The sequence below is a fragment of the Typopeltis vanoorti genome, chromosome 16 (genome assembly GCF_054136105.1).
Source record: "Typopeltis vanoorti isolate ZY-2024b chromosome 16, IOZ_Tvanoo_1.0, whole genome shotgun sequence".
NCBI lineage: Eukaryota > Metazoa > Arthropoda > Arachnida > Uropygi > Thelyphonidae > Typopeltis > Typopeltis vanoorti.
This window is the reverse complement of record NC_143564.1, coordinates 56523411-56541383: the sequence shown is the minus strand read 5'-3', so window position 1 is coordinate 56541383 and position 17973 is coordinate 56523411. Positions and strand designations below refer to the sequence as shown.

The 17973-nt window shown below is 34.5% G+C and overlaps 1 protein-coding gene across 1 annotated transcript in view; it reads left to right on the top strand.

The window, feature by feature from the left end:
• The window catches only part of LOC150098035 (nuclear hormone receptor FTZ-F1-like), a 333419-nt gene that overhangs the window by 124820 nt on the left and 190626 nt on the right, over window positions 1-17973 (top strand). Inside the window, exon 2 of the mRNA XM_090406144.1 lies at window positions 6433-6771. Coding sequence (XP_090262270.1) covers window positions 6433-6771 — 339 coding nt within the window. The remainder of the gene's footprint in view (window positions 1-6432; window positions 6772-17973) is intronic.

Below are 17973 nucleotides of genomic sequence, written 5' to 3'. Positions count from 1 at the left end.
GGTAAGAGACAGAAAGAAAGAGGAATGGGTTTGTTACATAAATTATTTAAAAGCCATCTTATTACTTTTAAGTAATTGAAATAACAAAAAAGAAGAGTTTGAATATAATCTGCTGACCAGCAGATTACATTAGACTTCAAATTATAACCATTTCCCCTGAAATGTTTGTTTATTATTTTTAAGTATTTCAGTACACTTCAAAGAAAATCTTTTTGCTATTATCGACAATAAAAAGATAACGTGTTTGTTTATTTGCTTTTCTCTTCCAAATGGTGTCCTTCTCAGAGCGCAGGAAAACACTTGTAAAGCGTGGGGTGTTCCAAATTTAGACCAGGATAGAAAGGTTCTAAACTTCTTGTTTCTGATGACGTTTAGGTGTGTCACTTGTTGCATAGGGAATATCTCAATGACGCTAGTTGATCGGACCTATTGACAAGAGAGACTTCCTTCTGACAACCACTCTCCTACCACAGATTCCGTCTCCCTTCTAACAAAGAGGTGGCAGGACGCTGTACAGGTGGTAGCAGTGACTGGGGTTAGGGGAGAGTGGACTAGTTTTAAATAGGAATAAAGTACAGCGTCCTTGTTCAGAGAAGCTGGTCTCAGGTTTTTCTTCTCTCCCACTCTCCTTCTATCCATCTATCAACCGGTGTGCCCAGATTACTGTCAACAGGCTGTTTTCCGTACACAAGCCTCTGTCGGCAACGCTGTAATGAACTTAGGTTTTTGCTGTACCGTGTTTTCCATTTTCGACTTTGTAAACAACCACGACAAATATTTTTTTAAATGTATTTTAAACTTAGATTTTTACGATAGTAATTAATTGGCCTTTTTTAATAAAAAGTGGAATTAGAAACAGTTTAAATTTCTGCTGCTTAGGTATAATATAGCATAAAAAAAAAAAAAAATCAGCTAACGCCTTTTTATTCCCGTATATACGGGAGTAGGCGAGGCCATTTAGCCCTATCTAACTTTTTGGAGACTGAGTGGGCAGTTCCATAATATAGCATTTACTATATAACGTCAGTAAATTTATCTAAATTTTTTTTATAGTGTCACTTTCTTTATTTCTTTATTTGAGATGAACTAGGTTGGGTACTACGGCTTCATTAGTATTGTAGGTTTTGGAGTTTTTATAGCGAAAGAAAACTGGTTTGTTCCACATACGTCGCTTATTTGAAAACCAATTTTGCGAAGCTATTAAAAGGAATAATTTAATCATTATATTCGTTATTGAGGACACTGCTAAAGTTGCCACATGGTATATATATATATATATGCATATATGAACGCAGCCAGCATTGAATATTTTAATCTCTGGTTCTCTCCACTTGAATGTTAGTGTAAAAATAAAATAATAATAATGAAAATAAAAAGAGATCCCAAAATATATTTCAGAATTGTATCACATCTCATCTTTTTCTCCTCAGTTATACGAATTATTGCTATTTATGATGAAATTCATGGTCGAGAAACGGCCTTGAATTTTCTCTTCGTTTACTGGTCAAATTTATATTTAACGCTTAGTTGTCGAGTATGAAGTTGTGACACAGAAGATACGATTTTACATAAGGTTGGGTTCGAATTCCCCTTTTGAAACTCCAATGTGTTTAAAAATAAGTATCTAGATCTTAATATTTTTAAAAATTATCAACAATAAGTTCTAGATAGCCGGTGAAGAAATTGAGACTATTGCATAGTGCGAACTCTGATTTCATTTATTTGGCAAAGATCTACAGATTTTCTTAAAGATAAAGATAAAATAAAGATTATAATTATTAAGATGAAAAAACCTTCATAAGCTTCTTCTTCTTTTTTTTTTTTTTTTTTTTCAAAATAAAAACAAAGCTTTCCACCAGATGGGGTTAGGAGGTATCGGCAATATGATCCAACTCTTCGTGGTTGGGAGCTATATATATATATATATATATATATATATACATGTATATAAAGAAGAAAAAATTGTATAGCTCATACTGTTAACATTTTTAATATATTCTTCGTGTGTGTATTAAATATTAGTACATTTAAAGTATATTTGCTTTCTACAAATACCTGGAAAAAAAATAACACTTCCTACATCTATAAATTCCTCATTTTAGAAACTGAAAACGGATGGCGAGAGTTCTGATCCTTAATAAATTTCTGGTTTTGCTACCTTGGATGTCTTAAGTATCACGTGATAGAACTGAAGTAACTGATGTGTGTGTATTTTTTCGGATTGGACTTCAGGTTCACTGAAGTCCAATCCGATCATCTGTACTTCAATTTGGTGGCCTGCTAGAGCCCCTAGTATATCTTCTACTTCGTATTCAAATTAAAATTTTATGCCCATGAATGATTATCTAAGAATAAACAAAGTCGACGGCCATTTTGATTGTCTAAATTATCCCTCGAACTCCAATGCAGACTCCTAATTTTCTCCCACGAAATTATAAACAAATGTAAAAGTAGTTCTTGCAGTATTGTTAGAAAAAACTCACAGGAAAAATCTAATTCCATTAACGTTATGCACCCAAGATGCTGTGGAATAGCTAGCAGTTTGCACAATATTCAGTCTCGAATGCAGTTAAAATAGAATGAGAGATTGTTAAAGTTTTATGTTATAGTTTATTTCCTTATTTATTTATTTTGTCACCATAAGTAATGGCATAGTTCATCTAGCAGCACAGGCGATAAACCAATTTTTTTCTGTAAATCTGTACACGTGCATCCACTATTCACATCAGTGGTGCAGATTTTTATTTATTATTTATTTATGTTCATTCATCGTTTGTGGCTCTCAAAACAGTTTGATTATAGAAAACAGTGATAATACGGATACTGGTTGGCAGAGTGTGAATTTGCCCGCTATCCAAGAAACAGATTCCAGGTTCGAATTCCGCCATAGACATAGATGTCTGTGTTTAGATGGGGGATGATTTTCATCTCCTGATGTGTGACCACTCCATTTAAGTGAGACCAGAAATAGCTTTAATGTAGTTCCACGTTTAGTCTTTCGAGCGAGTTCTCAGGATTATGTAAAAAAAATTATAGAAAAAATTCTTAGTCCATGCTTTGTACTAATATATATATAGATATATAACGGTGGGGTTAGGTCAGGGGTCGGAAATTAATTGGATATACAATTGTGGCACGCATTACTTGAAAAAAAAAATAATAATACTTCGCTACTTTATTTAAAGGCATCGTTGTGTGTTGTTTTGGAATTATGATCGAAGTAACTCAGACTGTAAGATCAACGTCTTCTGATTGTTAATGTTTTTTTTTTTGGCCAGTTTGCCTGTTCTGCGGGACGAAACACCCGCGTTTCCAGGAGGAACAAACCTTCCCACCACTAGATGAGATTTAGTGTCATTCAGTAACTCTTCATGTTATTTCATTTAAATAGTGTGGATACTTTCATGGTTTAAATCACATTATATTTTCGCTTTTTTTTAATCTGTTTATTTGTCTGCCTCGAAACGAATAGCAAGTTCCTAACAAAGCGCAGCAAGCGGGTTTTACATAAATTAAAAACAAATCAATTTATATATTGACAGGCCACATGCAAAAAAATTGAAATCAAAATAGAAAATAATTGATCGGTTTCAGGTAGTAGCAAATGCTGTCATTTAGTGTGAAGTTTTCGGAGAAAAAAACTGTAAAATATTATTTTAATAATCAGTGATAATGCACTTTAATTGTATAACAGATTAAACATTGCATTCTATAAAGACTGAATATGCCGCTCGAGTTTCAAAAACATTCAGTTATTTTCAAATCGCTTGAAAATTTATAAAAAAGAAAATCTTTTCATACACGGAAATTTCGAATAAACACGAGAACCAGAGCTTTCGTATGATATTACCACAAAGGAGGACTGGAGAGATCACTAGCGTGGAATTACTGGTTTCCTAACAGAAAACAGAAAAGTTTGGTTTGCCCAGCGGTAACTACAGTTGAAGCAATGTATTGTGTTTGCTAAGTGCATGTGTTTTTCTGGCTGGTTTTCCTGTTTTACAGAATAAAAAACCCGAATTAAGAACGAAAAAAATCCCTGCTGCTACCCTCCTCTGATACAAAACATTCTGTTTGAAGATCGTAATTATTTGGAATTTGAAAAAAAAAAAAAAAAACTACCTACTAAGTTAAATGCATTTGGTACAAATCAACACTGTATTTATTTGCTGATCTCGATTTATAATCTCTGCATGCATTTGCACTGACTTTTTTTTTTTTTTTTTGCCATTTCTAAATGAAAATGAAGAGATGTAATCAATGGTCAGAAATCCATCCAGTCAAAGTGTACATTCCATAACTACACTACACTACACCAATATTGATTTGTGAATGAATCAGCGCTAATACGTTTAACTATTTTGCTGCAGAAAACATTAAATCATTCAAGATTTAAAGACAGTTTAAAATAGTCTGTCTTCCAAAACAGACTTTGAGTAGAGTAAACAGACAGGTCAGAGAAACGAGGATGAAGCTGGTTGTTGAAGTGTGAACTATATATGTAAACATTACACTTGTTTATCATTTTTTTTAAATTTTTTACTCAATATTACGGAGATCAAAATTTCCATTACATGTATATCATTTCTCTGTTTCCTATATGTCTCAGTTAAACATATTTGTAAACAAGAAAAGGAAATAAAGTCCAAGTAGGGTATGTTTATATATTTGCTGATATATTTATCAGAAATGTCTATTTAAAGAAAAAAAATCGAAATGTTATTTTAACTTTTTTGGAAGTGTATGAAATATTTGTAAAATCACTAACTTAAAAATAATATTTTTCATATTTAAAAATATTTTTAAATCTTGTTATTGAACTTAATAATTTTATATTTTATTATTATTTTGTATTATTATTAAATTTTACAATAAAAATGACTGCATGGTTGGTTTTTCAAGTTATAATAGTAATATACACACACTGCATTGTGGGCTGAAATGTTGCTCTATGCGGCCGATTCAATCACCTATCCTATTGGAGGGAAACCACTACGCTCTGTTGGTATTTCGTATTTTTAAAATTTCTATAATCTAGCATTCCATACTTATGTAACTAATCGATATTTAATTCTACATAATAACTTTTAACACTACAGCAGTTCGGACACCTGCACAAACTTTTATAATAGGACCAATTATTTCCAGTAGATATAGTTTAATACCCTCGAACTACCTAATAAACTGAATTACGCACACGCATACACACGTAACGCAAACAATGACTCATTTATTCCCAATAAGATAATTGCGATAGGAAAATATCGAAATCTTTTAATGGATTATAATAAACAGCTTACGATATCGATAAGAGTTTACTTATCTGAGCTGTTAAATAAATATAATTTCTTTGTTAGCAGCATTTATAGTTGTTTTTTTTTCCGTATATGAAAACTAACTTTTACTGAAATATCAGTGTTTTATTTTAGTTCCTTTTAAATATGAAATCTGAGTGAAAAAAAGACACAAAGAACATAAAATAAGCATGTTGGTCAATAGTTAATTTCTTCATGAATGAGTTGGTTCACGTGTTCATTATAAGTTGAAAATATTGCCGCTAGGTGGCCGCGACAATGAAAACTTGCTGAATAAATCTACTTGTTCTCTTCAAAACAATAAAATGTCTTATATAAAATAACTGTAGTAAGGCGTGACACTGAACGTTGATGGTCATGCGTTGTTTAGCACAGGAGATAATATTTAACAGCAGTGCAAGGAGAAAGTGAGGGGGGGGAAATAGAAAACAAATAAAAGTTGGTACAGAAAAACTATTTGGTTTGTAGATTGTCAGAGAGAGTGAGTGAACACCAGATAAAACCTTGTCTATCTCAATTCGTTTTCTCTCTCCCGCACTTCCCCTCCGACCGGGAAAAGGTAGCGGTAGAAGAATTGCATCTCCTGATTGGCCAGCCCAGCAAGTTCGTTAGTGGGTCAGTAGGCTGTTAGGCGGCTCGTGATAGCGCTGACATAGACCCACTGTGTGGCGCTCACAGCCAAGCTCGTGCCACCAGTCCGACTTAACCGCCACAGTCAACTCGCGCGCGCGCGCACACACACATACACACACATTGAAACCACTTTCACTGTCCCCGTAGCCTACTAGTGGATATACAGAGGGGGTGAGTCACACGGCTCGAGAAAGTCTTTAGCGACCTGGTACGGAGTTCCTTGCTTTTAGTTCAGGCGGGTTGTGAACTAGCGGTTTGGATGGTAGGTAGTAGGTGGGGTGTTGTTGTTATACTTGCCGTTGTCGGGCCGAGCGAAATTCGACTCACTAGACCCATGGTTTGTGTACGGAGCGTGGAGTACCTAACTGTGAGCGAGCATTTCAGCCGCATGTTTTGTGTTGTCCGTCATAGTAATCGCTAGCGTTCTTAGCAACCATGATGACCTCAGCGCCTCTAATGGATACTTCCTCTTGTTTCCTGCCAGTGGCCTCCAGCATTCTTCCCGGAGGAGCTGTGACCTCTCCGACCTCCGCCCACCCTCCATCTTCTGTAGCCGCTTCGTCCGGTGCCGAATATCAGGACGCCCCGGACACCAAAGAAGGAATCGAGGAGTTATGCCCCGTGTGTGGAGACAAGGTGTCGGGCTACCACTACGGCCTGCTCACTTGTGAATCCTGCAAGGGATTTTTCAAACGTACGGTCCAAAATAAGAAAGTGTACACGTGTGTCGCAGATCGCAACTGTCACATCGACAAAAGCCAGCGGAAAAGATGTCCATTCTGCAGGTTCCAAAAGTGTCTGGATGTCGGGATGAAACTCGAAGGTAAGTGAAACTTTTTTTTTTTATTATTGTGTTGTGAAACTTTTTTCATTACCGAAAAGTGTGACCTGTAATGTTCTGTGCTGTTGGTTAGAGCTACTGTTTCCTTTTGAATGGCAAGCGATAGTTTGGCTGTTCTAGTTGTTGGTGCAACCCCCTATTTCCGGTGTGGTACTTCGTGCTTGGAGTTTTTCGCCTTGGTAGAATGGCCCTGGAAGTTAGCTGAAAATTCTACAGATGATTTGAATGCTTTCACATGTTTTTATTGTATCAGTGTACAATATTATTTTATTACTATTCATATTTAATATTTGTCATAATTAGATTCAAATAAAACTTTTTATATATTTTTCATTTGAAAAATATATAATTTGATAATACATACAGTGATTATAGCTGGTATATTTTAAGTGACCTCTATGTCTCGTGAAATACACTACTGTAGTGTTCCTAAATAATCTTAGTTGACAGGTTCGATGTAATAATTATGATATTTTCTTAGTAACTACTATTAGAAGAACTTCATTGTAAGTGGATTCTGACCATTTGGTCTTAGGTCTAATACTAATGTGCTATGAACATAACCTTTTCGGTTTCTTTTAAATTCTATATTCTCTCTCTCTCTCTCTCTCTCTCTCTCTCTCTCTCTCTCTCTCTCTCTCTCTCTCTCTCTCTCTCCTGTCCCATTCTGTTCTATCCCATATTGATGTTTAGTTTTTTCTCTCTCCAAAAAGCAACATGTTGAATATAATTTTATTAGCTTTTTTTTGTGATTTTTCCAACCATTGTCATTTTACAATCATTTCCACATGATTAAGGTATTTCAGAGTTTCGCGAATTCTCCCCCCCCCCCGCCTCATAGAAGTAAGAGGAAGAAAAGGCATTCATTGCTTGCTGTAATGAAATTGAAAGATATCAATTCAGACCCGATGCTAAAGAGGAAAGATTTATGGATAGTTGGCCATTTTATGTTGAGAAAAGGAAGAAAATGGGTTGGAAGGGTGTATTAAAAGACGTCTTCCAACTGAAAATGACTAATAACACGGCTGGAAATGACAACGCTAATGCATGGTGTTGATCGGAATAAAAGAATGAGAAATATGAATGTAAGGAGAGATTTAAAAGCAATTAATTGAAATATGATGACTTTTTTTTTTTGGAAGATAACATATTATGATGAAGATTCACTTCCAAAGAAAGCTGAGGGTGAAGTTGGATGAACAACAGACAATTGAAAAATATAAAGAAGACAGCTGAATTTGTTAAGGAGTGGGGAATGGGTGTTTGGGGAAGGTGATGTCACCCAAGATAGCATTGGGATTAGAAAGAGAGCTGCATGCAGTCCGCAAACTACAAGAATTTGTAGTTTGCGGACTGCATGTTTGCGGAATTCCTACTATACTAAGAATAGTAGGAATTTTTCATTCCTATAGCTATTTCATAAACTTAAAGTATTTTTAGGATTCATCTAAAAAATAAAAATAAATAACCGGAATTTATGAAACTTAACAGTATCGCCTTGCTGTTTAAACTTGTGAGTAAATAGATTTATTCAGCTGTCTTTTGATAATTCATTGGATATGCCGGAAATGACTGCTCTGCTTCAGCGAAACTCATCCGAGTGCGATTGTCGAAATATATATTTTTTTTCACCACACAGAAAATGTGACATGAAATAGATATTACTCAGAAAACGATATTATTAGTTGTGAATGACAAATCTGTCCATAAATTTCCCCCCTTATTATCCACACAACACACACACACACACACACACACACACACACACACACACACACACACACACACACACACACACACACACACACACACACACACACACACACACACACACACACACACACAAAATTTGTATTTTATCTCTTGAAGCTTAAGTGTTTACGATGTATCTGAATATTTATTCAGTAATTTTAAATTGATGAAGTGTAATTTAATTAACAGTAATAATGTAAAATTAACTCCTTCCGTCAATAAATTCTCACCTACTTTGTTTCCTCACTATGAGAATTGCATGGAATGCATCAGGTTTTACTGAAAATTTCATTTTAAGCTTGCTATCTATGACAAAATAGCCATTTTGTCTATTAAATAGTCATTAAACTTACTTTAAAAATATTGCTGCAAATGCAATAAAGAAACAATTAATTTTTTTATTAGAAAAAATTACGAACAAAAAATGGCAACTGTGTACTATCAGCCGATATAGAAAATGAAGTAACTAAATTTGGCTACGTATTGTGCCCGTTGTTAACTTTTGTGGTTTGTCGAGGTTTCGTCTTGCAACGGTTACATGACATTGATTTCCACATGAACCATTATATCTGAGAAGCTCTCCAAGTTTTCGATGGTAGATGTCAGTGTTGCTATGAAAATAGCAAGTTAAGTTTGTTTCAAAGCTAATGATCGTATTTATTATGTTTTGTATTTTGCCATTTGAGCTTATTTTCAGAGATTACATCTCGCAAAGCAATTTTTAAAAAAATAGTCTATTTATTTATTATTGATTAATTTACTCTATCCTTTTATGAAAACTTGTCTTTCAATTAAGAAAGATTAAAATTGTATGGAATGGGAAAAATTAAAAATAAACATTCGTGTTGTACTAAGAGGGTGTGTGTGTGTGGGGGGGTCATCTTAAATGATATTTTTGTGAGCTTTAACCCGATCTCCTTTCTCCTATCTTTCAAAAAATCGCATAGTTTCATCTTACCAAACTTCCTCCATATTACCTCACAAATAAAATAAATAAAAAATAAATGTTTGTAAAAAAATCCTGTTTGAAACCATAAGATTACATAAATAACTGTAATCGGTTTGTAATTAAGTTTTAAAAATGATTTTTTAAGATTTTTTAAACAAATATGTTAAGTTCTTGTGTTTTGAAAATTAAAAAATCAAACCTTTCTAACAAATACTGGGACTTTGTAACGTGACATCATTCTAGACGTATTTCTTTACCACCACAGTCACAAAGTATCACATTTTCCCTAATTCCCACTCCTTAAGGTGTGATTATCCTTTAAAGATAATCCCGTGAAGAATTGGGAACATTATTGTATACGCCTCTAACTCGTCTTTCTTGTACTGCCAATAAACGAATAACAAAGTGGTTCTTGTCAAGTACTTCGTTTAGTTACAAGTGCACAGAAATATCCTAATAAAAACTGACTAGCTCGATAATGCTGACCGATAATAGGACATTCTTCACTTTTCGGCAAACGTTTCCTTTTTTTTTTTTTTTTTTGTGTGTGTGTGTGTGGTTTTATATTCCCCATATTGTTAATAATAGAAGCGTTTTTCAATCGGATATGAACTTCTGTAATTTCTGTTTTAAGTATTAGGTTTAATAATGTGATACGTGTTTCTGTAATGTTATTCTAGTATGCGCAAATTTCATAGTATTTTAAAAGAAAGGATTCTTGAATTCACGATTGTCGTTTTTAGTCACAAATTTCAGATACAAATTGCTATCAAAATAGTCTGTGGTATCTTAAAAAAAAAAAAAAAAGACACTTTTGTCGAATTCCGGAATTTCTGGAATTACATGTTCCAGAAATTCCGGTTAACAAATTCTTTCGATTTTAAGTTATGACCTTCGTTCAAGTGACCGTGTCTCATAAACAATTCATTGTAACTAATACAAGAACTAAAAATAAAACGAATGCTCATTGTATATTTTTTGCCCATCTTCTATATTAATATCCTTCAAATTTTTTGTTTGAATAAACTTTCTATGACAGATGTAGGTGTAAAAAAAAAATCATTAAGTTACCTTCCACAGACTAACACGAGCCTTTACAGACAAGCCCACAAGCCTCTAATAACACGGACAGATGTCTGGAGGATAGCTACACAACAATTCTTTCAACTCTTTCTTTGTTATTTAAGACTACCAGACCCGATTTTTTTTTTTTTTTTTTTTTGCTAGTCAACACACGCTTAAGACGTTTTTACACCTGCACAAGTAAAAAAAAAAAAAAAAAAAACCTGTCACGCTCTTGACAATGACGCTAACTACGAGCGTTCGAAGAAGTCCCACTGCCCTGCGGAAGTTGTGACCATCGTTCTTTCAGACAACGTGGTATGTGCCCTACGAGAAAGAAGCACACACCAGTGATTTTACCGCCTTATTTGTTTGTTGCAAAGCTTGTTACAGTATTTTTAAACAATCCAAACGGTTTCATTGGTTTCTTTTTTAATGCCTAGCCTTTTTAGTTAATTGTTTTTAGGTATTCATTTCTGAAAATTAATACTTCTTATGTCCTAAATGATATTTCATGCAAATCTGTCTATCTATCTATATAATCCTCTTAAGATTATTCATTCATAATTAAACACATCGACGAATTTCCGGAGAAAGACTTAAATAGAAAAACTAGTAATTTATTAAATAATAAATGACTAATTTCACTTCATATAACTAAAGAAAAGGTTATAAAACAGGTGGGAATGTCAAGTTCAGCACTGCGGAAAATTCGTCTTGGTTATATACGGCCAAACTAATCTTAGTTTGCTTATTCTTGGACTGGTTTGCTTGTTTTTTGCGGTAGGCAAAACTGCCTGTTGTATGAGACTGGCTAACTTATCTTCATGGACAAGCTCTTATGGAGATATCTTATATCTCAGGCTAGATTCGAACACAAGTCTTGAACTGAAGGGAAAATGTCAAGTCATCCTACTTATTGCTTCAGAGGTTCTGTTGCAGAAATTGTGTGCATAAAAAATGGGGATTTTGTAGTAATGTAATATTCTATGTAGTAGATTAATTCAAACATCTATACATATATATAGAAAGAGAGAGCACATCATTTAGGACGAATTCAAATAAGTAATACAGCAATGAGTTAATTGCAGTATTGAATTTATTTGAATCCGAAGATCAAATGGTTGAACTTCGAAGGTCATGGTACATTTCTCTTTGAAACTGAATTTATGAATGATAGTAAATGGTAATTAATTGCTGGCCTTTGTTTTTACTTGGCAACAGAGCTGTATGATTAAAAGAACTAATTAAATGCATTAAAAATCCAAAGAGAACTGTGCCAATATGACCGAAGTTCAACGTTCAGATTCAATAACCATTTTTATTTTATTTTTATAAATGATTTCGATCTTCCGCTGCCATAAATTTTACTGGACTTAATATTATGAACTTTTATTTAATTCTGTCCCCATTTGTTCATAGTTTTTAATTGGGTTGCACTTTAAGACAAATTATCAGCTGTTAACTCAAATCATTTATTTCTATTTTCACCTTTTTTCGCTTTTAGTTCGTTCTGTTTAAGACTATAAAAATATACATGAGAGCTGCTATTTACTTCTCATTTACGCTCACAGAATGAGTCCATGTAATTTAAATTATACATCTGCGGATCCCCAGTGATTTCAGTTTATTCTCTTTGCAAGTTGCGGAGTATGCAACACTATGCATTCGCGTGTTAGTTTGTTTTCAAGTGAACACTTAACGTCTGGTTTTCAGAGAGGACCGGTTAAATGGTAGAAAGAGAGAATATGATTTGAAGGCTGAAAGTTTTTCCATGTGTATATGTACAAATTGATTTGAATGGCTTCAGAAATGATTGCTGAAACAATATGGCTACTAGGCTAGCGTATATTAGCTTTGTCTGTGGGAAGAACAAAAACTTGGCCACTTCCGTGTGAGACTGACTAACTCACCTTTATTTGAAAAGTCCCTATAACAGGTTGTTTGAGCTGTAGACGGAATTCGGACCTAGGTCTTTCAAATTGAAAGCAATTGTCACTTCATCGTTATTATAAAAAAAAAAAAACTGAAAATAAAATAAACTCTGAGGGAAATGTCACTGTCATATAATATTCATAAAAATATCAAGTGAGACTGGAGGTCTCTTCACACTTCCGTCATCTAGCCTGTCAGAAATGTAGTTTAGATGGTCATACCTGTAATGCAGAGAACTCACCAAGCAAATTAGGTTTCTTAGCTTTATGGGCAAGTCAAGGACGCGCTTGTTTTGTGTAGGGTCATAAAATGGCTATTATTTCATTGGCTATCCTTAAATGTTAACTGGGGTCATTTTGAAGTATAAACTGTTCTTGTTTATTGCAAGATTTGCGTGTTTAAAACTCTGAAACTAAAATGTTATACTTTTTTTTTTTTGTATAACTTTTGGGAGAAAGAACACTTGAGGTCATTTACCGTGCAAATTATGGCTTTTCTCAAATATATTTTTCCTCTTTTTTTATTTTTTAAATCGAATTTCAGCTATGTGTAAATGAACAGACTACTTAAATTGTATTACTCATGAATATTGGTTAAATCATTATGTGTGTGTCATACACACGAAAGGCTTCCAATCGATAATAATAGTGGGATTCAACCCGGCCAACTAATTCGTTCTCCCTCCCCCCCCCCCCTTTTTTTTTTTTTCGACTATGGATTCGAATCACACGCAGTAAAATGCTCGGGAATGCCTTTGGAGTAGATGTTCGAGACCAGAAACAGTTTGGGAAAAAAAAAGTTTCCATGTTTGGACTCTGGAATAGCTTTCCGGATTTTCTTAACCATTAGTCCATCCTCGATACTAATATTAATGCACTAAGATCAATCGATTTTGGATGGGAATGACATTAAACAAAGAATTCTTCCAATTTGAAATCAGGTTACATTTTATTTAATGATTTGGCGAAAGATACGAGATGAGAAGTGCAATTTGAGACTCAAGAACCCGAAATCTTTGAGAATAGTAGTAAATATTTGTTAACCTTCAACATCTCGTTAATATTATTTTCGAGGACACGTCTGCGTTGTGTTGTTGTTACCATTAATGTCTCATGGAATGAAGGACAATTGCACAAATTATACTCCAAAACACGTTGGATCTGCTTTATGACGTTTTTCAGATTGCATGTAAAATTGTCCACTTGAAAAGTCTGGGAAGGCAAGATTACAAAAAATATTTGTTACTTGCGTCTTCATTACCATTCCACACACACCCATAGGCTAGCTATAAGACAGTGGTAAACATGGGCGAAGCTGCTGGGCCAGTGTTGTTTGGGACGATTCTGCAGTTATTTTCAGGGACCGTTCTTTGCTTGGCCATTCCATGCAGAAACAGGTACAAAAAATAAAAAAAAAATAAATAAATAAGATGTAAAATAAAATAAAGAAATCAAAATAGTCCTACTATTTAGCGATAACACAGCAAGTTATAACACGGATCTTTTTACTTTTTGGTAAATAAGATTTTACCGCTATTTTTTTTTCTGACATTTTGTGTGCTTTCATTCCCGTCTGAATAGATCTATAACGATTCATTCGAAGCGATTGACTTGACAGAGCGTTAGAAAAGTGCGTATCGGTGTGTGTGTGTGTGTGGGGGGGGAGATGTTTTACATCTGATATAATCTGCTAAGTTAATCCGATCTTTATACTACTAATTGCATCACTATTTCTCGTAATTCCTTTATTTTGTTAATTTCTTTTCTCTTTCATTATTACTTAAAATATGGCCTAAAGTATAATTTGTCGTATCCCCTCCCTGGTCACCTTTTCAAACACTGGCAATTTTGTACGAAAATTGAATTAGTGATATAAAAAAATATCATTGACGTAGTCTTCTACTAGAGAACTCTCTGGTCCCATATCTGTGAACCTCGATTTTGCAGACTTCACTCTTATCTCTCTCTCTCTCTCTCTCTCTCTTCCCGGCTAAAGTGGCAGAGTTCATCTGGAGACCTCAGAGACCTCTTGTGGAGTGATAATACAAAAGTTGTAATTACTTTAAAATAATGTTAATGTTTAGTTTCCTAATTATTATTTTTCTCACAGGAAAGTAAGTCAGATGCTGCAGTTTTTCTTCTTATTATTATTATTATTGTAACAGTATTCACAACAGGTGCGAAACCAAAGTAATAAGAGGATGTAGAGAAGCGACTGCTCACATTTTAAACAGGCTTGCGGAGGAATGATGGATGCCGGTTCATTGGAACAGTCCATGGAAGTACCTGCAGAAGAGAAGCCTGAAATGGACTGTTTGATTAACTGGATTGTTTTACCTATTCGGAATTAACCTATCGATTGTAATTTATCATTAAAAATTGTCAACTCGCTTTCATTTTTACATTTTAAATTACATATTCCTTATCAAAAGGGGGGGGGATTAGAGAATGGATTGAGACGGTCTGTCTCCGCGATGATTACACACTTCCCCGTGTCAAGACATCTTATCCACAAGTCGAATGTTAGTAGTAATTTGCATTTAAAAAAAATCAATCCCATCCACAAAAGGGTGCAAAACCTATACTACATCAATGCCATCTGTGGTCAGGTGGGGGTCAAGGAAAAAGAGGGAACCTCTCGATATGTTTTTTGAACAACATGGGATTATAATCCTTAGGGAAACTATGTGGGAAAAGACCAAAGTATGAAAAAGGACAAGGATGAGTTCTTTCGTTCGGTTTCGCCATTAGTATCGCGCATCGAACCCCAATATTCCTTGGTTAAGTATTTCTCCATTGTACACATCTCTTCAAATGATTTTATGTTCTCGATAGCTTTTAGAGGTAGAAATGAGTGAAGCTGCACTGGAGATGGATAAAGCGCATTGAATCTTCCTTGAACTATCATCCCTATTTAAATTTCCTTCGTTTGTAGTTGTAATGCATTTATCTGCTCGTAGATTTGTTATTTTCTATGTTCAAAAGAGCAAACCGTATAAATTATGCGACTAATCTGTGCACACCACCCCAACTCTCTCGACAAGGTCAGATTTCTCTTCTTGGCTTCACCTTTGGCCTTTCTTGACACAAACATCTTAATCATAGCATCTTCATACCCCAAAAAACTAAGTGTACTTTTCCGCTCAGGATACTGCTTCTCATTTGTACGACTACTAACACTATAAATCTTAAATCCGCTTGACTTTGGAATACTGCTCACACGTTTGGGATGACGCACCCAAAATCACACATGACGGTGTCCAGAAGACGGCATTTCTTTCTTTCATGATGACTTGATTGGCGCCCACCTGTTTCTCTCTCTCTCATTGACTTTCTCTTTCTGTCTTATGTGTTTTATAAGGTGTTTTCACAAGCATGTTCTGTAGAACTGGCTATCATCATTCTTCCACTTTCTTCCAGGACGAAGAACAAGGGGCAACTACTGATCAATATCCATTCACTTTCAAGCTTCAAACTAACTTCTGTTTCATTCTATCTACATCATATTTGGAACAACTTCTTTCATTCTGTATTATCCAAAAGACTATAACCTGCAGCTAGTTAAGAAACCACGGCACTGATTTGCTGCAGGTTATGTAACCTTTCTGTGTGGCCTCATATTAAAAAAAGGAAAAAAAAGCGTACTGGGAGAAAGTAATGACATAGAAATAAATAAACAGTAATGATCCGCGATACTTTATTAGCCTTTAAAGCTCACGATCTGCTAAGGTTGGTTTCTTAACCATTAGTATAATTGTATTACGTTTTCTGCTTAAAAAAAATATTTTTGTGTGTTCTTGTGACCTGGTTGTGGAATGAAAAACCCAAGTTTGAGGGAAGGAAATCCTCTCACCCGCCTATGAGTCTTGTTCATCCATTTTCAGTTGACAAACCCTGATAAAGTAATTCGAGTTTTAGATGGGATTCGAACCCAGGTCTTTCCAACCAAAGGGCTTTGTTAAAACCGACAGAGCTACGGAGGAAAAAATAGAGAAACATTCGTTTTAATCTTTAACACATGACACGGAAAAAAGAAGCAAGTTAAGTTTAAAATTCATTGAAATAAGTGATATACTGAGGTTACTCATGCAAAGCACATCGTGTGCTTCTATGAGTTGTCATTTAAAGATTGGAAGTTGTATGCGGAAATAATTGAGTTAATTAGGTAGTCAGAATCTCATTTTCATTACACCATAAAATATTGAGATCGGAACACATTCATCCTGATGGGATGATTCATCTTAATGTTCCTTCCCCTTAAGAAAAATCACTGTTCATTGATTGGCATAAACCCAACAAAAATAAATAACATCTAGGGGTAAGAAATGCATATATTTCTAGTTCATTTATTGGAATTTAATACCAGAGTTTTCCTTTCAAAAAATTGTACGCTTAACGAATTTCATGTGTGGCGTATTTCTTGTTTATGTCGATAGAAAGGTACACATGAGAGATGCAATAATGTGTCGAAAGAAACATGCTTAAAATAAAACACCAGGATCCCCCATTTCGCTGACCTGAATGCAAAATGCATCATTGGCCGTTCAATTAAATCATCTGATACCTATTTGAAGCTTCAGCAAGTAATTTTTTTGTTAATATTTCAATTCAAAATGCTGGACGAAGTCTTCCCCCCCCCCCCCCTTACCGTTTCACTTATTAGGAATTGGGAACTCGGAGGGTAGCCGAGTTCAATAGAGCACATATTGAAAACTGTAATGATAGCCTGGTATCGAGCTAATGGTCCAGTTGTTTGTCCTCGGCAATTCCTTTTTAGTAAAAAAAAAAAAAAAAAAAAAAAAAAAAAAAAAAAAAAAAAGACTTCGATATGAAACCCTACAAGACTTAAAATTACGAGATTGTTGCAAATGGTTCAAAAGTGATTTGGAGAGAGGAAAGAATCCGTTTCTCGTGATTTGTTTATTGATATTACATTATAAACTAAAGCGCGGTTGTTTGTAGGTGATAATTTAACGTGTAGATGGTAAATTCCCATCTAAAATTGTGTTTCAGGTTTTATACCAACAAGTTGCATGAACCAGCTACATAGTATTTGATAGTTTTCTTTTTCACTCCTCACCGTATCCATTTATCATCTCCTCCATCAGAACGAGCAGGCAATAAATAAATAAAGAACCTTTAACCTCTACTTGCAGAGTGACGATAACTTTGACATAAAGCATCAGTGGCTTACGTGTAATACGCTTCACTTGTAAACCACCGAATGTCGATTTGGAAAAAAAAGGTCTAAAGATCAAATACGATACGAGTGATACTTGCTAAAGGTCTAAATGAAATGGCCTTGAAATCATTTCGATAGAACTAAGCAAGCTTTTACATTTAATTCTCTGGATGGGATCTATGAGAAATAAATCATTTGAAATGTATAAAATGTATTTTGAAATTGAAACACGGTCATGTTATTGCTAAGGTTGTTCCTTGAATTTTCTCTCATTTTTTCTCTTGTTAAAGTCATCAGAAAGAGGC